We start from the raw sequence: 27,421 nt of genomic DNA on the forward strand, positions 1-27,421 counted from the left end.
GTATACACACAGTCACCCTGCTGTACACAGTCATAACACACACATATGTATACACACAGTGTCACCCTGTTGTACACAGTCATAACACACACATATGTATACACACAGTCACCCTGCTGTACACAGTCATAACACACACATATGTATACACACAGAGTCACCCTGCTGTACACAGTCATAACACACACATATGTATACACACAGTCACCCTGCTGTACACAGTCATAACACACACATATGTATACACACAGTCACCCTGCTGTACACAGTCATAACACACACACATGTATTCACACAGTCACCCTGCTGTACACAGTCATAACACACACATATGTATACACACAGAGTCACCCTGCTGTACACAGTCATAACACACACATATGTATACACACAGAGTCACCCTGCTGTACACAGTCATAACACACACACATGTATACACACAGTCACCCTGCTGTACACAGTCATAACACACACATATGTATACACACAGAGTCACCCTGCTGTACACAGTCATAACACACACATATGTATACACACAGTCACCCTGCTGTACACAGTCATAACACACACACATGTATTCACACAGTCACCCTGCTGTACACAGTCATAACACACACATATGTATACACACAGAGTCACCCTGCTGTACACAGTCATAACACACACATATGTATACACACAGAGTCACCCTGCTGTACACAGTCATAACACACACACATGTATACACACAGTCACCCTGCTGTACACAGTCATAACACACACATATGTATACACACAGAGTCACCCTGCTGTACACAGTCATAACACACACATATGTATACACACAGTCACCCTGCTGTACACAGTCATAACACACACACATATGTATACACACAGAGTCACCCTGCTGTACACAGTCATAACACACACATATGTATACAGAGTCACCCTGCTGTACACAGTCATAACACACACATATGTATACACACAGAGTCACCCTGCTGTACACAGTCATAACACACACATATGTATACACACACAGTCACCCTGCTGTACACAGTCATAACACACACATATGTATACACACAGAGTCGCCCTGCTGTACACAGTCATAACACACACCTATGTATACACACAGTCACCCTGCTGTACACAGTCATAACACACACATATGTATACACACAGAGTCGCCCTGCTGTACACAGTCATAACACACACATATGTATACACACAGTCACCCTGCTGTACACAGTCATAACACACACATATGTATACACACAGTCACCCTGCTGTACACAGTCATAACACACACATATGTATACACACAGTCACCCTGCTGTACACAGTCATAACACACACACATATGTATACACACAGAGTCACCCTGCTGTACACAGTCATAACACACACATATGTATACACACAGAGTCACCCTGCTGTACACAGTCATAACACACACATATGTATACACACAGAGTCACCCTGCTGTACACAGTCATAACACACACATATGTATACACACAGAGTCACCCTGCTGTACACAGTCATAACACACACATATGTATACACACAGTCACCCTGCTGTACACAGTCATAACACACACATATGTATACACACAGAGTCACCCTGCTGTACACAGTCATAACACACACATATGTATACACACAGAGTCACCCTGCTGTACACAGTCATAACACACACATATGTATACACACAGTCACCCTGCTGTACACAGTCATAACACACACATATGTATACACACAGAGTCACCCTGCTGTACACAGTCATAACACACACATATGTATACACACAGTCACCCTGCTGTACACAGTCATAACACACACATATGTATACACACAGAGTCACCCTGCTGTACACAGTCATAACACACACATATGTATACACACAGTCACCCTGCTGTACACAGTCATAACACACACATATGTATACACACAGTCACCCTGCTGTACACAGTCATAACACACACACATGTATTCACACAGTCACCCTGCTGTACACAGTCATAACACACACATATGTATACACACAGAGTCACCCTGCTGTACACAGTCATAACACACACATATGTATACACACAGAGTCACCCTGCTGTACACAGTCATAACACACACACATGTATACACACAGTCACCCTGCTGTACACAGTCATAACACACACATATGTATACACACAGAGTCACCCTGCTGTACACAGTCATAACACACACATATGTATACACACAGTCACCCTGCTGTACACAGTCATAACACACACACATGTATTCACACAGTCACCCTGCTGTACACAGTCATAACACACACATATGTATACACACAGAGTCACCCTGCTGTACACAGTCATAACACACACATATGTATACACACAGAGTCACCCTGCTGTACACAGTCATAACACACACACATGTATACACACAGTCACCCTGCTGTACACAGTCATAACACACACATATGTATACACACAGAGTCACCCTGCTGTACACAGTCATAACACACACATATGTATACACACAGTCACCCTGCTGTACACAGTCATAACACACACACATATGTATACACACAGAGTCACCCTGCTGTACACAGTCATAACACACACATATGTATACAGAGTCACCCTGCTGTACACAGTCATAACACACACATATGTATACACACAGAGTCACCCTGCTGTACACAGTCATAACACACACATATGTATACACACACAGTCACCCTGCTGTACACAGTCATAACACACACATATGTATACACACAGAGTCACCCTGCTGTACACAGTCATAACACACACATATGTATACACACAGTCACCCTGCTGTACACAGTCATAACACACACACATATGTATACACACAGAGTCACCCTGCTGTACACAGTCATAACACACACATATGTATACAGAGTCACCCTGCTGTACACAGTCATAACACACACATATGTATACAGAGTCACCCTGCTGTACACAGTCATAACACACACATATGTATACACACAGAGTCACCCTGCTGTACACAGTCATAACACACACATATGTATACACACACAGTCACCCTGCTGTACACAGTCATAACACACACATATGTATACACACAGAGTCGCCCTGCTGTACACAGTCATAACACACACCTATGTATACACACAGTCACCCTGCTGTACACAGTCATAACACACACATATGTATACACACAGAGTCGCCCTGCTGTACACAGTCATAACACACACATATGTATACACACAGTCACCCTGCTGTACACAGTCATAACACACACATATGTATACACACAGTCACCCTGCTGTACACAGTCATAACACACACATATGTATACACACAGTCACCCTGCTGTACACAGTCATAACACACACACATATGTATACACACAGAGTCACCCTGCTGTACACAGTCATAACACACACATATGTATACACACAGAGTCACCCTGCTGTACACAGTCATAACACACACATATGTATACACACAGAGTCACCCTGCTGTACACAGTCATAACACACACATATGTATACACACAGAGTCACCCTGCTGTACACAGTCATAACACACACATATGTATACACACAGTCACCCTGCTGTACACAGTCATAACACACACATATGTATACACACAGAGTCACCCTGCTGTACACAGTCATAACACACACATATGTATACACACAGAGTCACCCTGCTGTACACAGTCATAACACACACATATGTATACACACAGTCACCCTGCTGTACACAGTCATAACACACACATATGTATACACACAGAGTCACCCTGCTGTACACAGTCATAACACACACATATGTATACACACAGTCACCCTGCTGTACACAGTCATAACACACACATATGTATACACACAGAGTCACCCTGCTGTACACAGTCATAACACACACATATGTATACACACAGTCACCCTGCTGTACACAGTCATAACACACACATATGTATACACACAGTCACCCTGCTGTACACAGTCATAACACACACATATGTATAGAACCATCCTATACACACACACACAGTCACCATCCTATACACACACACACAGTCACCATCCTATACACACGCACACACACACACACACACACACAGGGTCACCATCCTATGCACACACACACACACACACAGTCACCATCCTATACACACACACACACACACACACAGTCACCATCCTATACACACACACACACAGTCACCATCCTATGCACACACACACACACACACAGTCACCATCCTATACACACACACACACACACACACACACATCCACCATGCTGTTCACAATCACACTGCTGTTCTGTATAGAGTCCCTCCTCCCCTCAATCATAGCCATCCCTCCCATCCCCAGCAGCTTCATCCTTGCTCAGTACACACAGTAAGTGTCACACAGGCAGGGACCCTCACATGCCATTACAGCGGCAACAAAGAGCCCCCTGACTCAGCCGGGAGACCATCTCCTCCAGCCTGGGGAAGATGGGCAGGAGGGGGGGTGCCCACACCTCTCCATATGGTAAGTCCTTTATACACTAAAGACCGCTGCTTGTGGTAGGGTCCATTCTGTGCCCGGTGGGACTGTGCGGGGGTCTCTCCTCTGATACATTGTAAACAGTTGTATCCGCATTGAGCAGGAATGTTGTTGTTCGCTGCCTCTGGTGCATTGTGTGGTTTGGGTTAGGACAGATTTGGGGTCCTGATGGTGGTGGTGGTGGGGGTTTGTATCCTGTGCATAGATTAGGATGTAGGGGGGGGGGGGGCTGCACTATAGCTGGGCCTATGCCCACATCTCCTGTTTGCAATGCCATCCCTATGCCAAGGCATGACTTGGGGGCATCACTTGCCGGGTCCCCCCCCCCCCCCCCCCCATACCTATCAGGGCATAGCTCAATTGATAAGGACAATACATTGTGATGCCAGAGCCAGACTGTGATGTGAAAGTTCCCAGTACCACAACAATGAGCCTGTCTGCTGTCACCGGCAGCCTTACTGCCCACAGGACCTGCCACCCCGGCCTGCTTGTTTTGAAGCATTCCATGAAGGATATTATTATTATTATTCCGGGAAGGATCCTGTCGTCAGGTGCAGCGAGGCGATATCAGGTCACATGAGGGAGAAGGATTTATTAACACATTCAGCTCTGTACCCGCTGAGTAGTGCCGCCACACTGGGCAGAAGAGCTGGCAATCATATAAAGGGCTCTAGATGTGATGTTTGATGTGACGATCATACCTATGGTATTCTGTAGGTCAGTGATCTCCAAACTGTGGACCTCCAGATGTTGCAAAACTACAACTCTAAGCATGCCCGGACAGCCAACGGCTGTCCGGGCATGCTGAGAGTTGTAGTCTTGCAACATCTGGAGGTCCACAGTTTGGTGACCATACTACCGTATGAAGCCATGTAAAAAGTAGATGCCTTCTTGTGTACAGCACTCCTGTGTGGGTATCTAGTTTTGGGGTGATTTGGTTTTGGATACCCTATGAGGAACCCTAACCCTAGTGAAGATTTAGAGACGGTTTTAATGAAAAATTAAATTATACCATACTGTTCATACCTGACTACTGCCATACAAGGCTAAAAATACTTTCATACGATGCCCACATAAGGCTACATTCAACACTACGGAATTTCCGCGCTGAGAAATTGCGCTCATAGATTCCGGTTGCGGCAGCCTCCCATTGTCTTCAATGGGATTCTGCCGCACCATGTACACTGCAGAATTTCCGCAGCAGAAATTCAAATTCAAAATCCGGCCAGAGATACTGTGCTGCCATTCATTGTCCAAATAATGCTGCCATACAATGCCTAAAAAATACCACCGTACAATAGGCAAACAATACTTCCACATGTTGCCCACACAATACTGCTGTTTATTGTCTATATATAGTTGCTTTCAGTGTCCAAATAATACCTCCATACAGTGTGCAAATAATATTTTTATATACTGCTATATATTTTCCTCACAATGCCGCGATACGGTGTCTTCATAAATTGCCAGTGTCTAAGTAATACTGCCATACAATATCTTATAATATATATATATATATATATATATATAATACTGCCATACAATGTCTTACAGTGTGCAAACAATACTTCCATATGTTGCCCATATAACACTGCTTTATACTGTATTTGTCACACAATACCACAGCTCATTGTCTATAGTTGCTATTCAGTGTCCAAAAAATGCCTAAACAATACCTCCATACAATACGCAAATAATACTGCTATATATTTCCTCACAATCCCGCCATTCAGTGTTTAAAAACATTTCCAGTGTCTAAATAATACTGCCATATAATATTGAATAATACCGCCATACAGTATTCAAACAATACTTCTATATGTGGTCCACATAACACTGCCATGTATTTGTCACACAATACCGCAGTTCATTGTCTATATATAGTTACTATTCAGTGTCCACATAATGCCTAAATAATACTTCCACACAGTAAGCAAATAATATTTCTAGATATCCGCATTATACTGCTCTATATTTCCCTCACAATTCTGTTATTCAGCGCCTTAATAAATTGCCAGTGTCTAAATAATACTGCCATACAATATCAACATAATAATACCACCATACAAAATACAAACAATACTTCCACATACTGCCATATATTTCTTACACAATACTGCCACTCAGTGTCTAAATAATACTGCCATACAATATATAATAATACCACCATACAATATGCAAACAACACTTCCATAAGTTGCCCACATAACACATAATACTGAAGCTAATTGTGTATATATAGTTGCTATTCAGTGTCCAAATAATGCCTAAACAATACCTCCATACAGTACACTATTTCCCACACAATCCCGCCATTCAGTGTCTTAATATTGTCAGTGTCTAAATAAAGCTGCCATACAATATGGAATACTACCGCCATACAATATGCAAACAATACTTCCACATTACACTGCCATATATTTCTTTCAGAATACTGCGTTACAGTGTCTAAATAAAACTGCCATTTAGTATTCACGTAATACCGTCATACTGTAAGCCAATAATACTTCCATATGTTGCCCACATAACACTGCCATATATATTTATCATACAATACTGACATCCAGTGTCTATATACAGTTGCTCTTCTGTGTCCAAATAATGCCTTAACAATGCCTCCATACAGTATGCAAATATATTTCTATAAATGGTCCACATAATACAGCCATATACAGTCACTGGCCACTTTATTAGTGTTCCCAGGTTGGACCCCCTTTTGCCTTCATTCTTCATGGCATACTTTCTGCAAGGTGCTGGAAACATTCCTTTTTGCTCCATATAGACATGATGACATCACACAGTTCCTCTATATGGACATGAGGACATAACACAGTTCCTCCATATGGATATGATGACATCACACAGTTCCTTCATATGGACATGATGACATCACACAGTTCCTCCATATGGACATGACATCACACAGTTCCTCCATATGGACATGATGACATCATACAGTTCTCCATATGGACATGATGACATCATACAGTTCCTCGATATAGACATGATGACATCACACAGTTCCTCCATATGGACATCATGACATCACACAATTCCTCCATATATACATGATGACATCACACAGTTCCTCCATATAGACATGATGACATCACACAGTTCCTCTATATGGACATGATGACATCACACAGTTCTTCCATATAGACATGATGACATCACACAGTTCCTCCATATAGACATGATGACATCACACAGTTCCTCCATATATACATGATGACATCACACAGTTCCTCTATATAGACATGATGACATCACACAGTTCCTCCATATGGACATGATGACATCACACAGTTCTTCCATATAGACATGATGACATCACACAGTTCCTCCATATGGACATGATGACATCACACAGTTCCTCTATATAGACATGATGACATCACACAGTTTCTCCATATGGACATGATGACATCACACAGTTCCTCCATATGGACATGATGACATCACACAGTTCCTCCATATATACATGATGACATCACACAGTTCCTCTATGTAGACATGATGACATCACACAGTTCCTCCATATGGACATGATGACATCACACAGTTCCTCCATATATACATGATGACATCACACAATTCCTCCATATAGACATGATGACATCACACAGTTCCTCTATATAGGCATGATGAAATCACACAGTTCCTCCATATATACATGATGACATCACACAGTTCCTCTATATAGACATGATGACATCACACAGTTCCTCCATATGGACATGATGACATCACACAGTTCTTCCATATAGACATGATGACATCACACAGTTCCTCTATATAGACATGATGACATCACACAGTTCCTCCATATGGACATGATGACATCCTACAGTTCTTCCATATAGACATGATGACATCACACAGTTCTCTATATAGACATGATGACATCACACAGTTGCTGCAGATCGAGACGTTCTTCCAGTCTTCCATTGTCCAGTTTTGGTGCCTGTATGAATTGAGGTGTTGTGCGTTTATAGATGGTATTCTGCAGACCTTGGATGTAACCAGTGGTTATTTGAGTTACTGTTATCTTTCTGTCATCTCCAACCAGTCTGCCCATTCTCCTCTGTCATCAACAAGGCATTTTCCTCCACACAACTGCTACTCACTGGATATTTTATTTTTATCGGACTGTTCTCTGTAAATCCTAGAGATGGTTGTTCGTAATTCTTTGTCTAGATAATACCGCTATACAATGCCTAAATAATACCTCCATACAGGATGCAAGTATTATTACTATATAAGGCTCACATAATTCTGTCATATATTTTTCAAACAATACTGCCATTCAGTGACTAAACAAGATTGACATTCAATGCCTAGTGAATGGGGTTAATGGTAAAGTGCCTTCTGCCTCATAGCAGTTTAGATGGTGTGCTCTCTTAGTTTTGGGAGCTCCCTAAAAAATTGGCGCCCTGGGCAATTGCCCAGCTTGCTATCCCCTGAAACTGGAGTATCCTCATCTATTAGCTAGTAAAGGAAAAGACCTACACATTGGGTATAAATATAAAAGGGCGTAATGCTTTATTTCTCCTATGGAGGCGCTGCAGGGAAACACTAGCTTACTTAGAGATTCGTCCATATGTGTCACTGAACTTCCCCCCTTTTTTTGGTTTGGGTCCCAATTGTCTGAGATTCCTTTATCAGATTTTTTTTGTGGTTAAGGCCTCATTCACATCTGCATTGGGGGTTTCTGTTCAGCAACAGATTCCATCAAAAATTCCCCCCCCCAAAAAAAACAAAACAAAAAAACGCTGCTACAGCTCTATTTTGACTGGTAAAATGTTGGGGGTATGGTCAGTTATACAGGAGATCTGGCACTGGTGTAATTTTGAGTGTTCTACTGCTATAATGGACCATGGAAATCTTGATGGAAGTGTGAACGAGGCCCTTAAAGGGGTACTCCACTGGTCAGCGTTCGGAACATACAATTCCGAACACTGTGTGCGTGCCGTGGGGGTCGGCCACGCACCCTCATGCCATCACACCATGCCCCCTCAATGCAAGTCCATTGGAGGGGGCGTGGCGGATGCCACGCCCCCTCCAATGGACTTGCATTAAGGGGGCGTGGTGTGACAGCATAAGGGGCGTGGCCGACCCCCACAGCGCGCACACAGCATTCGGAACTAAAAGTGGAGTGCCCCTTTAACGGTCTTTTTGTTAATGGGAACTCAATGACTTTTAACAGTCAATGTGAATACTTGATATTTGGCGCGTGTTTGGCTGGTAAGTCGCAGTTTTATGGTAAGCCGTTCCAGGTGTCCTTAGCCTGAAAGGAAAAATTGATTTCTACATAGAATTGCATTGTGAACATGAAAGAGTTAACAGCGGACTTCCTCATTACGCATTTCAATCATTTAGTAATTTCCTCTAACCTGGACACATGCTGAAGTAATTGCAGAAATATTGGCCAACATCAATATAGTAACATGCGTCCCCAGCAGTGACTTCCCTACCAAAAAGGTTTGGCTGTACGCCATGGGTATATGTCGGAATATCATCAAAAAGATATGTTTGGTAAACAGAAATATCTCATTATTGGCAGAGTCAGCAGCAGGGCCGGCAAGTCCGGGGCGCAATTAACTATAATCACTGTTATAATTCCGGCCACTAGATGTCCCCATACAAGCTAATTTGATATTCAGTCTCTGACAGAGTCATCTTGGTTCTGTCACCTGGGTACCTGCAGCATGCACAAAGAGACACAAAATCCGAAAATGAAAGCTGACACAGCTTGCTCAGGGATACACTCCCTGTTAGGGAGAGGAATGCAGGAGACCTAAGCAGCACAATAGGACCAAAACTAGTGTACTGTATTTTCTGGCGTATAGGACTACTTTTTAACCCAGGAAAATGTTCTCAAAAGTCAGGACTATTTGCCGGGGGTCGTCTTATAGGGCGGGTGCTGCAGTCGGCCGGGACGCCCAGGGTATGGATAGAGATAGAGCGGGGAATCCGGGGTATGGATAGAGAGAGAGCGGCACTGTGCCCAGAAAAACACACATCTTTCAACCATCCAGCCCGCCCTTGTATGTATCCTATTACCGTACCTCTTTCTCTGCCTCTCAGATCTCGCTCCTGAGGACTGCAGTGAAGCGGTGCGCATGTGCAAGATCTGAGGCGGCGCAGGCGTGAATGTGCAAGATCTGAGAGGCGGCGCAGGTGTGGATTTGCGAGATCAGAGAGGTAGAGAAGGAGGTACGGTAATGGTATACAGGGGTGGCGCATGTGCGAGATCTGAGAGGCAGAGAAGGAGGTATGGTATTAGGATACAAGGGCGGGCCAGACGGGTGAAAGAGGCATGTACAGCTTTAATAGTCTTGGAGACAGGGAGAGCTGACCAATCCAAGCAGGCTTTGTATACAATAACCAGTCAATCACTGGTAAGGTACTGTACATCGCGGTAGAGGGGTAGTCTTATACGGCTAGTATATCCCAAACTCTATATTTTAACTGTAAAAGTTGGGGGTCGTCTTACACGCCCAGTCGTCTTATACGCCGGAAAATATGGTAGTATAAGTAGTATCCATGTGTTTTTTATTTTATTTTTCTTGGTGACATGTATGCTTTAAATGGAACAATCGGCTGTTTGACAGAGCAAAGAGCCATTGGCTCCTCTCCCTGTCAATCATTCTTGTGGCTGCAGGCAGCCAACAAGAAGCCGAGTATCCTTCCTCTGTGCTTTGGCACATGTGACATCATCATGCGCCAGAGCACACAGTGGAGGAAAGAAGAGCAGAGGCCATGCTATAGACCACACAGAAGCCAGGTGAGTTTTTTTGTTTTTTCCCCCTGATCTTGGCTATAGGGGGAAGTAGCTAACTGAAGGGGGGGGGCAAGTACTGGCTACTATTACCTGCAGGGGGCTAGTACTATCTACAAGGGGACTGCTACTAACTACAGGGGCTACTATTACCTGTAAGGGGCTACTGCTACCTAAAAGGGGCTACTACTCCCTAATAGAGGCACTATTACTATAAACAGGGGCTACTTCTACTTAAAGGAAGGCTACTACAGCTTATAGGGGAGCTGCTACTACATACATGGGGCTGAAAGACGAGTCAAGGCTGGAAGAAATCATCTGGGCTGGATGGAGATGAAAAAGGAAGTGAATGATTCCAATTAGAGAAGACTATAACAGCACTGTCATCTCTTATATGGTTGTAGAGCTGATATCACCACTATATGGTCACTGTATGGGGATAATATCCCTACATATATTGGTTTTATGGGTAATATTGGTCTCAGTATACAGGATTTGGTCAGTAACAGTATGATGGTAATATGTATGGTCATGATATATCTCCTTGTATACTGGTATTATTGATAATATTGGTCTCCGTATACAGAATTTGGTCAGTAAGAGTATGATGGTAATATGTATGGTGATAATATTCCTCCTTTTATATTGTTATTATTGGTAATATTGGTCTCAATATACAGGATTTGGTCAGTAACAGTATGATGGTAATATGTATGGTCATGATGTATCTCCTTGTATACTGGTATTATTGATAATATTGGTCTCCGTATACAGGATTTGGTCAGTAAGAGTATGATGGTAATATGTATGGTGATAATATTCCTCCTTTTATATTGTTATTATTGGTAATATTGGTCTCAGTATACAGGATTTGGTCAGTAACAGTATGATGGTAATATGTATGGTTATAATATTCCTTCTTATATACTGGTATCATTGATAATATTGGGTTTGGTACAGTAAATTGGTCAGTAACAGTATGATATTAATATTTCCCCTGTATATAAAGGTGTTTTTTTACATTATATACACTATTATACCCAATTACTCCGCCCTCCCATAGCCACACCCATGACCAAAGTGTGCTGCTTAGTCTTAAATGCCCAGAACTATTTTTCGTCCCAGTCCCGCTGTGGTCAGCAGAGTCATCTCATTATTATTAGAGTGTGGGGTCAGCAGTCATCTCATCATTAGAGGGCGGGGTTAGCAGAATCATCTCATTATTATGATAGGGCGGGATCAGCAGAGTCATCATGTTACCATTAAAGGGTGGGATCAGTAAAGTCCTATTGTTATTATTAGAGGGCAGGGTCACTAGAGTCATCTCATTATTATTAAAGGTCAGGGTCAGCAGAGTCATCTTGTCATCATTAGAGGGCGGAGTCAGCAGAGTAATCTCGTTATCATTAGAGGGGGGGGTCAGCAGTCATCTCATTATCATTAGAGTACGGGGGTAAGCAGTGTCATTTCATTAACATTAGAGGGTGGAGTCAGCAGAGTAATCTCGTTATCATTAGAGGGAGGGGTCAGCAGTCATCTCATTATCATTAGAGTACGGGGGTAAGCAGTGTCATTTCATTAACATTAGAGGGTGGAGTCAGCAGAGTAATCTCGTTATCATTAGAGGGAGGGGTCAGCAGTCATCTCATTATCATTAGAGGGCAGGGTCAGCAGAGTCATCTTGTTATCATTGGAGGGCGGAGTCAGCAGAGTCATCTCGTTATCATTAAAGGGTGGGATTAGTAAAGTCATCTTGTTATTAGAGGGCAGGGTCAGTAGAGTCATCTCATTATTTTTTAGAGGGCAGGGTCAGCAGAGTTATCTCGTCATCATTAGAGGGTGGAGTAAGCAGAGTAATCTCGTTATCATTAGAGGGTGGGGTCAGCAGTCATCGCATTATCATTAGAGGGCGGGGTCAGCAGAGTCATCTCATTATCATTAGAGGGCGGAGTCAGAGTCATCTCATTATTATTATTAGAGGGTGGGGTCAGCAGAATCGTCCTATCATTAGAGGGCAAGGTCAGCAGAATCGTCCTATCATTAGAGGGCAGGGTCAGCAGGGTCATCTCGTTATCATTAGAGGGCGGGGTCAGCAGGGTCATCTCATACAATAAGGATATAATCACAGTGAGGAATTGATAAGGAATTATTTCCGTCATTCCTTGTCAAGTCAGCAAATCTATCAACTTCTGCTTGGTGCAGAATTTTGTGCGAAATTGGTGCAGAATTTGAAGAGATAATCAGGAGGAGGATCAGAAGCTGCTGTGGACAAAGTTCATTCTTTTTGGGGTTTGATCCGCACGTTAATTCCGCTCCACACTCATTTGGCAAGGAAAAATAAAGTCCTATTGACATCAATGGACTTTTACCCGGGGGGATTCTGCTAGAAGAATCAACATGTCCAATCTTCTGGTGGAATACCATTCTGCATCAGAATTTTGTCTGCAGAAATTCCACAGTGTTAAAGGGGTACTCCGGTGGAAAACCTTTCTTTTTTTTTTTTTAAATCAACGGGTGCCAGAAAGTTAAACAGATTTGTAAATGACTTCTATTAAAAATCTTAATCCTTCCAGTACTTATTAGCCATTGAATATTACAGAGGAAATTCTGTTCTTTTTGGAACACAGTGCTCTCTGCTGACATCATGACCACAGTGCTCTCTACTGACACCTCTGTCCATTTTAGGAATTGTCCAGAGCAGCATATGTTTTCTATGGGGATTTTCTCCTACTCTGGACAGTTCTTAAAATGGACAGAGATGTCAGCAGAGAGCACTGTGTTCCAAAAAGAATAGAATTTCCTCTGTAGTGTTCAGCAGCTAATAAGTACTGTAAGGATTAAAATCGTTTAATAGAAGTAATTTACAAATCTGTTTAACTTTCTGGCACCAGTTGATTAAAAAAAAAAAAAAAAAGTTTTCCACTGGAGTACCCCTTTAACAGTGCATTGGAAAGCCCAGAAAAGTCAATAGAACATTCATTCATTGCGGAAATGGAGCAGAATATTGGCGCGGAATTACGTGAGTAAAATTCCTTGTGTGAACATACTCTAAGACAGTGCTTCCCAACCAGGGTGCCTCCAGCTGTTGCAAAACTACAACTCCCAGCATGCCTGGACAGCCTTTAGAAATATGCGCTATGCTTAGAGAATTGCTCTGCTACCCATGATTCATAGCAAATCCGTGTGTGGCCCTTTAAGATTGCTAGAAAATATATAGAAGCGTTGCAGAACTTCTCCTTAGTGATAGGATTTCGAGTGAGCGAATCCGATCGTCATCTCCTTCACCCACTCAGTGTATGGGCGAGATCTTCAGGAGGGGGCACGTTCGAGATGGGTGAGAGGAGTTCTGCCAATGACATTTGTGAGATTATTTTCTTATTCTCCGGAGTCCTCGAGTCACCTCAAGTACAGGCGATGGAGATCTCCTCTGTGCTGTAAAACCTGACACTTCCCTGATCAATAAATTGCGCAGTTACATTAGACCGGTGTTTCCCAAACCAGTGTGCCTCCAGCTGTTGCAAAACTACAACTCCCAGCATGCCCGGACAGCCGTTGGCTGTCCGGGCATCCTGGGAGTTGTAGTTTTGCAACAGCTGGAGGAACTCTTTGTTGGGAAACACTGCCTTAGTTACAATATAATGCTCTGGGCGGTATCACACTAATTAGGCTTAGATATGGGGACTGAGGCAATATTACACTGATTAAAGGGGTACTTCAGTGAGAACCTTTTTTCTTTTAAATCAACTGGTGCCAGAAAGTTAAACATATTTGTAAATTACTTCTATTAAAAAATCTTAATCCTTCCAGTGCTTATTAGCTGCTGAATGCTACAGAGGAAATTCCTTTTTTTTTGGAACACTGATGACATCACGAGCACAGTGCTCTCTGCTGACATCTCTGTCCATCTCAGATGTATGCTAAGGGCAGCATGGTGGCTTAGTGGTTAGCACTGTTGCCTTGCAGTGCTGGGGCCTTGGGTTCAAATCCCACTAAGGACAACAATAAATAAATAAAGACTTATTATTATTATAATAACGTCAGCAGAGAGCACTGTGCTCGTGATGTCATCAGAGAGCATTCCAAAAAGAAAAGAATTTCCTCTGTAGTATTCAGCAGCTAATAAGTACAGGAAGGATTAAGATTTTTTAATAGAAGTAAAGGAAAAATCTGTTTAACTTTCCGGAGCCAGTTGATTTAAAAGAAAAAAGGTTTTCATCGGAGTACCCCTTTAAGCTTAGATACATTTCTCTACAGGCAGTATTACACATAATGGGTTATATACAGTGGGGATCAAAAGTTTGGACACCCCAGGTAAAAATTTGTATTAATGTGCATAAAGAATCCAAGGAAAGATGGAAAAATCTCCAAAATGCATCAAATTACAGATTAGACATTCTTATAATATGTCAACAAAAGTTAGATTTTATTTCAAAATAACAGAAATCAAAAAAATGGCATCTGCAAAAGTTTGGGCACCCTGCAGAATTTATAGCATGCACTGACCCATTTGCAAAGCTGAGACCTGCCAGTGTCATAGATTGTTCTCAATCATCATCTGGAAAGCCCAGGTGATGTCAATCTCAAAGGTTTTAAATGCCCAGACTCATCTGAACTTGCCCCAACAATCAGCACCATGGGTTCTTCTAAGCAGTTGTCTAGAAATCTGAAACTGAAAATAGTTGACGCTCACAAAGCTGGAGAAGGCTATAAGAAGATAGCAAAACGTTTTCAGATGTCAATATCCTCTGTTCGGAATGTAATTAAGAAATGGCAGTCATCAGGAACAGTGGAGGTTAAAGCAAGATCTGGAAGACCAAGAAAAATATCAGACAGAACAGCTCGCAGGATTGTGAGAAAAACTATTCAAAACCCACGTTTGACTGCACATTCCCTCCAGAAAGATCTGGCAGACACTGGAGTTGTGGTACACTATTCCACTATAAAGAGATATTTGTACAAATATGGTCTTCATGGAAGAGTCATCAGAAGAAAACCTCTTCTACGTCCTCACCACAAAAATCAGCGTTTGAACTTTGCGAATGAACATATAGACAAGCCTGATGCATTTTGGAAACAAGTTCTGTGGACAGATGAGGTTAAAATTTAGCTTTTTGGCCGAAATGAGCAAAGGTACGTTTGGAGAATAAGGGGAACAGAATTTAATGAAAAGAACCTCTGTCCAACTGTTAAGCATGGGGGTGGATCAATCATGCTTTGGGGTTGTATTGTATTATCAAAACCTGTGTAGAGTAAGAGTGGTGCAGTTGCCCATAGCAACCAATCAGATCGCTTCTTTCATTTTTAAAGAGGCCTGTGAATAATTTAAAAAGCGATCTGATTGGTTGCTATGGGCAACTTCACCACTCTTACTCTACACAGGTTTTGATAAATCTCCCTCATAGACACTTATCCCTTATCGCGGGGGGTAAGAACGCTGGGACCCTCCACGATCTCCTGTACGGGGCCCCGGCTTTGCCGTGGCTTTCGAGTGCAGGAGGCGTGTCGGCCGCAGCATGTTCTGTGGAAACAACCTAAGACAGTGAAATGTTGGCAGAATGTCTGGCCAGAAAGTTCCGCAGACAGCAGGCGTCAGCACTAGGACTGCTCAGAAATGTGCCATCACCATAGACGGCAATTCATTTTGCAAGCGGATTCCACAGAAAGAATTGACATGTCAATTCTGACTGTTGAGACCCAATTAGCTCCTAGCAGGCTATAACTACCCCTCCCCCTTATTACAATAATTAATTAAATAATAACTGACACAACAACAATTTAACTTTTCCGTGGGTGGGAATCGGCCACAGCTTTATTTATAAAATTACTTATATAAATAACAATTTAACTGTAACAAAGACACCGATTGGCTTCTTACCAACCCGAGAGGTGCTGCCACACCATCCTGTGTGGAGGTCTACCCCGGGTTGACCCCGCTTTCACCGTCTTCTTACCGCCAAGCTGTGACTTACAATAAACAAAGATACAAAAAGGGAGGGAGGGCAAAACTCCGGGTCCTGGGCAGATTGAGGGGGGAAGGGAGGCACCACAGCTATAAATACCCAGGGGAGGGCCTTTGAAAGCCCGGGAAACTATTACACCACTGATTGGTGCACTCCTTCCCCCCCACCCATGGGACATACCACTGTAGCCACTGGCAAGTTTTACAGGCGGGGGAGGGGGCTAAAAAACCTTGCCTGTACATTTCTTAACCCCTTAACTGCTCACCAGTCAGGGGGCAAGCTAGTTATGCACAGCTTGCCCCTCCATTCTGCAGAGGCCAGGATGTGAACTTCCACACCAGATGTTTTCGCCATGTAAAAACATTAGGACTCTACTGCAACGGAATTTCTGAGCGGAATTTTTTCCATTCACATGCGGCCTTCGTTTTATTTGGAATACATACATTATGGGGGATATTTATCAAAACCTGTGTAGAGAAAGAAGAGTGGTGCAGTTGCCCATAGCAACCAGATTGTTTCTTTCATTTTTTAAAAAGCCTCTGAAAAATAAAAGCCATCTGATTGGTTGCTATGGGCAACTGCACCACTCTTCTTCCTCTACACAGGTTTTGATCAATCTCCCCAATTAGGTCTATATGGTATAAAGTATCCGCCATGACCAGGGCTGGTGCAAGGATTTTTGCCACCCTAAGCAAAGGCTATTTTTGTCGCCCCTTGACCCTGCTCATTGGCTTCTCCCTTTGACATGCCCCACCTTACTACTGGGGCAACACACTGTAACAAACCTCCTCCTCATGTAATCTTACTACTGGGTAACACACTGTAACAAACCTCCTCCTCATATAATCTCCTTAGTACCGGGATGACACACTGTAACAAACCTCCTCCTCATGTAATCTTACTACTGGGTAACACACTGTAACAAACCTCCTCCTCATGTAATCTTACTACTGGGTAACACACTGTAACAAACCTCCTCCTCATATAATCTCCTTAGTACCGGGATGACACACTGTAACAAACCTCCTCCTCATGTAATCTTACTACTGGGTAACACACTGTAACAAACCTCCTCCTCATGTAATCTCCTTACTACTGGGGTGAAACACTGTAATGTGATATCCTGGGGGAGTAGCGTATATGGGATGTAGCTGTGCGGTGACTAAAGGGTGTTTGGTTAACCCTTGCTATTCGTGACGCCAGGGTGCGGGCTCCTCTGTAATGCTTGTCCTACTGCCACCCTTCCCAAGAGCGATAGGGAGGTATAGAATAATGGAATGTCCACAACCGGAGAGTTTGCTGAAAACAGTTGGAACTTTACTGAAGATTTTATGGAACTTCACAACAGGAACAGTCTCTACAAATGCAAATTCTCTTGGAGATTGACAAAGGTTGGGACCTTAAGCAATTTAGAGTCTTTAGGCTGATATATGCTGTTCCACTGGATTTACGGGAGTAAGTTGCGGTCCAGTAGTCACGCTAGCTTTAGCGGGGATTAGATTAGAACTCACGGTTTAGGTTCTGCTGAGGCCGTTAGGTTGTTAGGCCTAGCGTGTCTTAGAAAGTTGCGCAGATCCGTCCTGCTAGTCCGGCATCCACGAGAGCAGCAACCCAAGAGAGAGATAATTGGCTACAGCTCCCTTATATGGGCAGGGGCTGGACTAATGCTAATTGGTCCAATACTGCTGTCAATCACCTTTACATAGAATTATGGGTAAACATGTGACCCAAGGACCTCCAAAGGTCCTCTAACATACCATAGAGGATTTAACATGGTCACATGACCGAAGGTCCTGCGACGCTAGACAAGGTAAGCATACTATACATTATATTAAATATACACAGTATTATTAAATATGTACATATATAAACATGACAGAATTATAATAGAGGAGAGGCGACTAGGGGCTGTCCCACCTGGGGGACCCTACCTGAGCGCAGTTACTCTGACTTTGGGGACCACCATACAGGGTACAGTATGCAATGCGGTACCGGGACACCACAGTAACAAATCTCCTCCTCATGTAATCTCCTTACTACTGGGGTGACACACTGTAACAAACCTCCTCCTCATGTAATCTCCTTACTACTGGGGTGACACACTGTAACAAACCTCCTCCTCATGTAATCTCCTTACTACTGGGGTGACACACTGTAACACACCTCCTCCTCATGTAATCTCCTTACTACTGGGGTGACGCACTGTAACAAAACCCTCCTCACGTGACGGTGGTGCTGGCTGGGCGGGTGCTTTGGATGAGCGGCGGGTGCTTCAGATGCTGGCTGGTTACTAACTTTGTTGCAGCGGGCAGAGCTGCGCCCCCATCAAGAAGGCGCTCTAGGCGGCTGCCTATTTTGCCTATAGGCAGAACCGGCCCTGGCCATGACATGGGGATAGGGCAGACATAGGCAACCTTCGGCACTGCAGATGTTTTGGACTACATCTCCCATGATGCTTTGTCAGCATTTTGGCTGTAAGTGCATCATGGGAGATGTAGTCCAAAACATCTGCAGTCCCGAAGGTTGCCTGGGATAGGGTTTAGTAGGAGTGTGAGAACCCCCAGATTACAGCGGCCTATTCATCCTAATCTCCTTTACCGATGTCGATGCTTTCTCCGTCTTACGCTTCGCCTTGTTTATCCACAAACATGTCCTTTGTGGCGAGAAGACAGGAACGCGGTGACATTTTCTTCCAGGGACACCACAGCTGTGTGTGGAGACACAAAGGAGCTCTATTTAACACTCCGAACCCCATGCGGGGTAACAATAGCGCCATTATGAGACATAATTACCAAATTCAACATGACGAGCGACTTGAAGAACGCTCCATCTCTATTCAGAGACCTTCTCCTGCTCCTCCTGGTCTTTTGTCTGCAGGGGATTTCTTAGGCTACGATTCTGGCGCGGGCCGGGAAGACAATGATATCATAGAAACGCATGAAACGGGTCGCCGTATCGGAAGACACCACAGAGGTCCAGTTTTTGGATGGTCATGGCGGTCTAGTGCACACTCCTCCGTGGTCGGTACTTTTGGGGACAACCATCTAGACTGCATAAAACTGCATTTAAAACAGTGTTCCACAACAGGGTGCCTCCAGCTGTTGCAAAATTACATCTCGCAGCATGACGGGCAAGTCAAAGGGCTTTTACCGACCCATGTGAACTGTCCCTTTTCCATAGTGTTACCCAACCAGGTTGCCTCCAGCTGTGGCAAAACTACAACTCCCAGCATGCCCGGACAGCCAAAGGCTGTCCGGGCATGCTGGGAGTTGTAGTTTTGCCACAGCTGGAGGCACGCTGATTGGGAAACACTGGTTTATAAGCTTCTCCGTTTCCAATTCCGCTGCATAGACATAATTTATAACATGCTGGCTAACTGCAGCTGCCACTAGGGGGAGCTTAACCCCTTAAGGACTCAGCCCATTTTGGCCTTAAGGACTCTTTTATATTTTATATATTTATATTAAATCATAACTCTTTTATATTTTCATCCACAGACTAGTATGAGGGCTTGTTTTTTGCGCAACCAGTTGTCCTTTGTAATGACATAACTCATATCATAAAAGGTATGGCGCAACCAAAAAACACTATTTTTGTGGGGAAATAAAAACGAAAAACGCAATTTTGCTAATTTTGGAAGGTTTCGTTTTCACGCCGTACAATTTATGGTAAAAATGACGTGTGTTCTTTATTCTGAGGGTCAATACGATTAAAATGATACCCATTATTACATACTTTTATATTATTGTTGCGCTTAAAAAAAATCACAAACTTTTTAACCAAATTAGTACGTTTATAATCCCTTTATTTTGATGACCTATAACATTTTTATTTTTCCGTATAAGCGGCGGTATGGGGGCTCATTTTTTGCGCCATGATCTGTACTTTTTTTTGATACCACATTTGCATATAAAAAACTTTTAATACATTTTTAATAATTTTTTAAAAATAAAATGTATTAAAAAAGTAGGAATTTTGGACTTATTTTTTTTTTCGTTCACGCCATTAACCGTACGGGATCATTAACATTTTATTTTAATAGTTCGGACATTTACACACGCGGCGATACCAAATATGTCTATAAAAAAATTTTTTTGCGCTTTTTGGGGGTAAAATAGAAAAAAATGGACGTTTTATTTTTTTATTGGGGGAGGGGATTTTTCACTTTTTTTTTACTTTTACTTTTACATTTTTTTACATTTTTTTTTACACTTGAATAGTCCCCATAGGGGACTATTCATAGCAATACCATGATTGCTAAAACTGATCTGTTCTATGTATAGGACATAGAACAGATCAGTGTTATCGGTCATCTCCTGCTCTGGTCTGCTCGATCACAGACCAGAGCAGGAGACGCCGGGAGCCGGACGGAGGAAGGAGAGGGGACCTCCGTGCGGCGTTATGAATGATTGGATCCCCGCAGCAGCGCTGCGGGCGATCCGATCATTCATTCAAATCGCGCACTGCCGCAGATGCCGGGATCTGTATTGATCCCGGCACCTGAGGGGTTAATGGCGGACGCCCGCGAGATCGCGGGCGTCGGCCATTGCCGGCGGGTCCCTGGCTGCGATCAGCAGCCGGGATCAGCCGCGCATGACACGGGCATCGCTCCGATGCCCGCGGTTATGCTTAGGACGTAAATGTACGTCCTGGTGCGTTAAGTACCACCGCACCAGGACGTACATTTACGTCCTGCGTCCTTAAGGGGTTAAAGGGGTACTCCGGGAGGGAAAAAAAATATATGTTTACAAATCAACTGGTGCCAGAAAGTTATACAGATTTGTAAATTACTTCTGTATAAAAATCTTAATCCTTCCAGCATTTATCAGCTGCTTTATGCTCCAGAGGAAGTTGTGTAGTCCTTTCCAGTCTGACCACAGTGCTCTCTGCTGACACCTCTGTCCATGTCAGGAACTGTTCAGAGCAGGAGAGGTTTGCTATGGGGATTTGATTATACTCTGGACAGTTCCTGACACTGACATGCTTCCTCTGGAGCATACAGCAGCTAAGTACTGGAAGGATTAAGAATTTGAAATAGAACTACAATTCCCAGCATGACCGGCCAGGCAAAGGACTTTCACTGGTCCATATGTGAACTGTTCCTCTAGAGCAGTGTTTCCCAACCAGGTTGCCTCCAGCAGTTGCGAAACTACAACTCTGTGTATGCTGGGAGTTGTAGTTTTGCTACAGCTGGAGGCACACTGGTTGGGAAACACTGCTTTATAAGCTTCTCCGTTTCCCTGATACAGAGCTTCAATTCCACTACACGCCCTCACGCCCCCTCTCGGAGACTTGCATTGAGGGGGCCCAGTCGTGACGTCATGAGCCTCCTCCCCGCATCGACAGTCATCCGGCACAGAGCGAATTTCGTTCCGTGGATCGGATGTCTGGGATGCCAAGATCGCGGGGGTCCCCAGCGGCAGGACCCCCACGTTCAGACATCTTATCCCCTATCCTTTGTATAGGGGATAAGATGTCTAGGGGCAGAGTACCCCTTTAAGCTCCCCCTAGTGGCAGCTGCAGGTAGCCTGCATGTTATAAATTATGTCTATGTAGTGGAATTGAAGCTCTGTATCAGGGAAACGGAGAAGCTTATAAAGCAGTGTCTCCCACCAGTGTGCCTCCAGCTGTTGCAAAACTACAACTCCCAGCAAGTCTATGGGAGGGGGCGTGACCGTGACGTCACAAGCCTCCGATACTGAACAAAACAAACGCCGGGTGCAGCACAGAGATCGCGGGGGTCCCCAGCTGCGGGACCCCCACGATCAGACATCTTATCCCCTATCTTTTGGATAGGGGATAAGATGTCTAGGAGCGGAGTTACCCTTTAAGAGCTTGGTAAAGACAGAGCATTATCCTATTTTTTTTTTATAACAGTGTTTCCCAAACAGTGTGGCTCCAGCTGTTGTGAAACTACAGCTCCCAGCATGCCCGGACAGCCTTCCATCTTGTTATTTATACACATCCCCCTGTAGTTATGGAATAATTTTTGATGCTGGAGTGAGGGTTGTATTATAAACAATTTTATTATATTATTATATTTGAACCCTATATCAGAGGTTAAACCAGTCTTTCCCAACCAGGGTGCCTCCAGCTGTGGCAAAACTACAACTCCCAGCATGCCCGGAGAGCCTTTGCAAAACTACAACTCCCAGCATGCCCGGAGAGCCTTTGCAAAACTACAACTCCCAGCATGCCCGGAGAGCCTTTGCAAAACTACAACTCCCAGCATGCCCGGACAGCCTTCGGCTGTCCTGGCATGCTGGGAGTTGTGGTTTTGCAACAGCTGGAGGAACCCTGGTTGGGAAACACCGGGTTAAACCCTTCATATAATACAGTATTTTTAAATCAGGCTGCCTCCAGCTGTTGCAAAACTACAACTCCCAGCATGCCTGGACAGCCGAAACATGCAATTCTTCAATGCAATATGTGAATTATCTCCTGACTGGAGTCTCGCCATTAACCAGCCGCATGATTCTATGTGAAGATCTGGCGGTACATTAATTATATAGAAATTGTCAGCATATGCGCACGTCATTTTGGCGGCTGTAGGCGTATAAACACGTAGACTTAACTGCTATTTATGAGTTTTAATATTTACACTCTGACCTTTTCTGGATGTGTAATGGGTGACTTGTTACGAATTTCTGAGACAGCACAGACTATTACTGTCTGCATCTATTACCGCAGCCCTCAGCGCGGCTCCCTGGGCGCGCGGACGCTCACAGCAGTCTGAGCTCTGCAACACCACAACAACCGCAACACGATCAGCCAACGTCTGAACATTCTGCGCTGCATCATGGACGACAGCAGAGGGTTTGGTACAATGTACCGATGCAACTGGGAGAATAGCGATGTCACCCCTGTAAAACATCAGAGCCGTGATGTCACATGATTTATACGAAGTACATTTTATAGAAGAGATACAATTGTACATCAAATAATTATAATGATATAATAGATGAATGGATATGTAGAGAGAGAGATGGATGGATAGATACAGTCATGGCCGTCAATGTTGGCACCCCTGAAATTTTTCAAGAAAATGAAGTATTTCTCACAGAAAAGGATCGCAGTAACACATGTTTTGTTATACACATGTTTATTCCCTTTGTGTGTATTGGAACTAAACCAAAAAATGGAGAAAAAAAAGCAAATTGGACATAATGTCACCAAACTCCAAAAATGGGCTGTACAAAATTATTGGCACCCTTAACTTAATATTTGGTAGCGCACCCTTTGGAAAAAATAACTGAAATCAGTCGCTTCCTATAACCATCAATAAGCTTCTTATACCTCTCAGCCGGAATGTTGGACTCTTCCTGTGCAAACTGCTCCGGGTCTCTCTTATTGGAAGGCGCCTTTTCCCAACAGCAATGTTAAGATCTCTCCACAGGTGATCAATGGGATTTAGATCTGGACTCATTGCTGCCACTTCAGAAATCTCCAGCGCTTTGTTGCCATCCATTTCTGGGGCTTTTTGATGTATGTTTTGGGTCATTGTCCTGCTGGAAGACCCAAGATCTCGGACAAAATCCATCTTTCTGACACTGGGCTGTACAGTGCGACCCAAAATCCATTGGTAATCCTCAGATTTCATGATGTCTTGTACACATTCAAGGCCCCCAGTGCCAGAGGCAGCGAAACAACCCCAAAACATCATTGAACCTCCACCATATCTCACTGTAGGTACTGTGTTCTTTTCTTTGTAGGCCTCATTCCGTTTTTGGTAAACAGTAGAATTATGTGCTTTACCAAAAAGCTCTATCTTGGTCTCATCTGTTCACAAGACATTTTCCCAGAAGGATTTTGGCTTACTCAAGTTCATTTTGGCAAAATGTAGTCTTGATTTTCTATGTCTCTGTGTCAGCATTGGGTTCTCCTGGGTCTCCTGCCATAGTGTCTCATTTCATTTAATGAACTGATGCTCCCTGAGCCTGCAGGACAGCTTGAATATCTTTGGAACTTGTTTGGGGCTGCTTATCCACCATCTGGACTATCCTGCGTTGACACCTTTCATCAATTTTTCTCTTCTGTCCATGCCCAGGGAGATTAGTTACAGTGCCCTGGGTTGCAAACTTCTTGATAATGTTGCGCACTGTGGACAAAGGCAAATCTAGATCTCTGGAAATGGACTTGTAACCTTGAGATTGTAGATATTTTTCCACAATTTTGGTTCTCAAGTCCTCAGACAGTTCTCTTCTCCTCTTTCTGTTGTCCATGCTTTGTGTGGCACACACAGACACACAATGCAAAGACTAAGTGAACTTCTCTCCTTTTTATCTGCTTTTAGGTGTGATTTTTTATATTGCCCACACCTGTTACTTGCCCCAGGTGAGTTTAAAGGAGCATCACATGCTTGAAACAATCTTATTTTTCCACAATTTTGTAAGGGTGCCAATGATTTTGTCCAGCCCATTTTTGGAGTTTGTTGACATTATGTCCAATTTGATTTTTCCCTCCCTTTTTTGATTTAGTTCCAATACACACAAAGGGAATAAACATGTGTATAGCAAAACATGTGTTACTGCAATCCTTTTCTGTGAGAAATACTTCATTTTCTTGAAAAATGTCAGGGGTGCCAACATTTACGGCCATGACTGTAGATAGAGATGAAAAGATAGTAAGAGATAGATATGAGATAGACCGATAGATAGAGAGATCTGAAGTAGATATGAGATATGAGGCTTGATAATGGCGGTGTAAGACAGACGAAATGTAGCTGCTTGTAACACAAGATGAATAAAGCCACGCACTGATTCATCTGAAGGAACTGAGTGCTGCTGATTTTTTGGTTCTTTAGATAGAGATTGGAAGTGTATAGATATGAGATAGGTGGATAGATAGATAAATAAATAAATATAGGATAGTGTTAGCATACAAGGTTTGTATTTAATGAGCCACAACCACTGTATGTCATTGCTGTGTGCCTACTACATTGTATGACCACTAGATGGCAGTGTTACATTTGTGAGTTCATGTTTTGTCTATGCCTCATAAGTAATAAAAGAGTTCCTGCTCCTGTTGCTGTGTTCAGTGAAACAACAGACTGTCTGCCTGTCTTTGTTTAGCCCCAAAAGGTTATGTCTAACAGATAGCTGTGATAGAGATAGATAGTTACAGATATATAGATAGATAGTAAAGGGTTTGTCTCATCTGAACTATTACTATTCTAACTGATAAGCTGCTGTTGGTTGTACTCTTCTCCTGCAGTGACCACTAGAGGAGAAATGTGGTATTACATGCCTATTGAAATGAATAAGTGAGCATATAAGCAAATAAGCCAGAAAGGAAGCCGATTTATAGCGGCTCTGTGATCTGGATTATACAGGGGGACAAGGACCACCCTCTTTGATGCCCTAATAGTGAGACAATTGGATCTGAGTGTAAAAACTCGCAATACATATTAATGGAAGAAGAAATGGAAAGCACATGGCTGTTCATAGACTTCCATACTATGATGCCCATAGAAGCCCCTTGAAGCAATTTCGTAATACAGCACCTAAATATGATGTGATTATTCGTATTAAAGGGGTACTCCACCCCTAGACATCTTATCCCCTCAGGTGTCTGATCAAGGGGGTGCTGCCCCTGGGACCCCGTGCAGTACCCAGCTTCCGTTTAGAACGCTGGGTGTGGGCGTCTGGGGTCGTGATGTCACGGCCACGCTCCTCGTGACGTCACACCACACCCCCTCAATGCAAGTCTATGGGAGGGGGCGTGGCGGCTGCCACGCCCCCTCCCATAGACTTGCATTGAGGGGGTGTGGTGTGACATCACGAGGGTCACGACCCCAGCAGCCCACACCCATTACAAAATGTTCCGAACACTGGGGCAGCGGAGTACCCCTTTAAATACTATAAAAACGCCCGCATATGCCGCCGTACGAAAATAGAAGAATATGGGTTTAAAATAAGGACCCCTAGAATTCAATGGGTGCTGTATTACAGCCCCATACAAGCTGAAATATGGATATAAATATATATAATGCACATAAAGCCTTGGTGACCCGTGACCTCTTCTGTAATTACGCTTACGAAAAATACCCAGGAGATTACAGTAAGCGATAAATGGCGCCTTCTCGCTGCGTCTTGATAAATAGTTTAGTCCAGTGATCTCTGTGAATGGGCCTTTTTTCGCTAGTCCCTTGAA

General features: G+C 43.4%; 2 protein-coding genes across 2 annotated transcripts in view; one reads left to right on the plus strand and one right to left on the minus strand.

Moving 5' to 3' along the window:
• The window catches only part of RABGGTB (Rab geranylgeranyltransferase subunit beta), a 220,597-nt gene that overhangs the window by 85,440 nt on the left and 107,736 nt on the right, over positions 1 to 27,421 (minus strand). The gene's annotated exons all lie outside the window — the stretch shown is intronic.
• SLC44A5 (solute carrier family 44 member 5) overlaps positions 4,276 to 27,421 on the plus strand; it is a 135,108-nt gene continuing 111,962 nt past the window's right edge. Inside the window, exon 1 of the mRNA XM_056532684.1 lies at positions 4,276 to 4,510. Within this exon, the coding sequence (XP_056388659.1) occupies positions 4,474 to 4,510 (37 nt within the window). The 5' untranslated portion in view covers positions 4,276 to 4,473. The remainder of the gene's footprint in view (positions 4,511 to 27,421) is intronic.

This window comes from Hyla sarda, chromosome 7, assembly GCF_029499605.1.
Source record: "Hyla sarda isolate aHylSar1 chromosome 7, aHylSar1.hap1, whole genome shotgun sequence".
NCBI lineage: Eukaryota > Metazoa > Chordata > Amphibia > Anura > Hylidae > Hyla > Hyla sarda.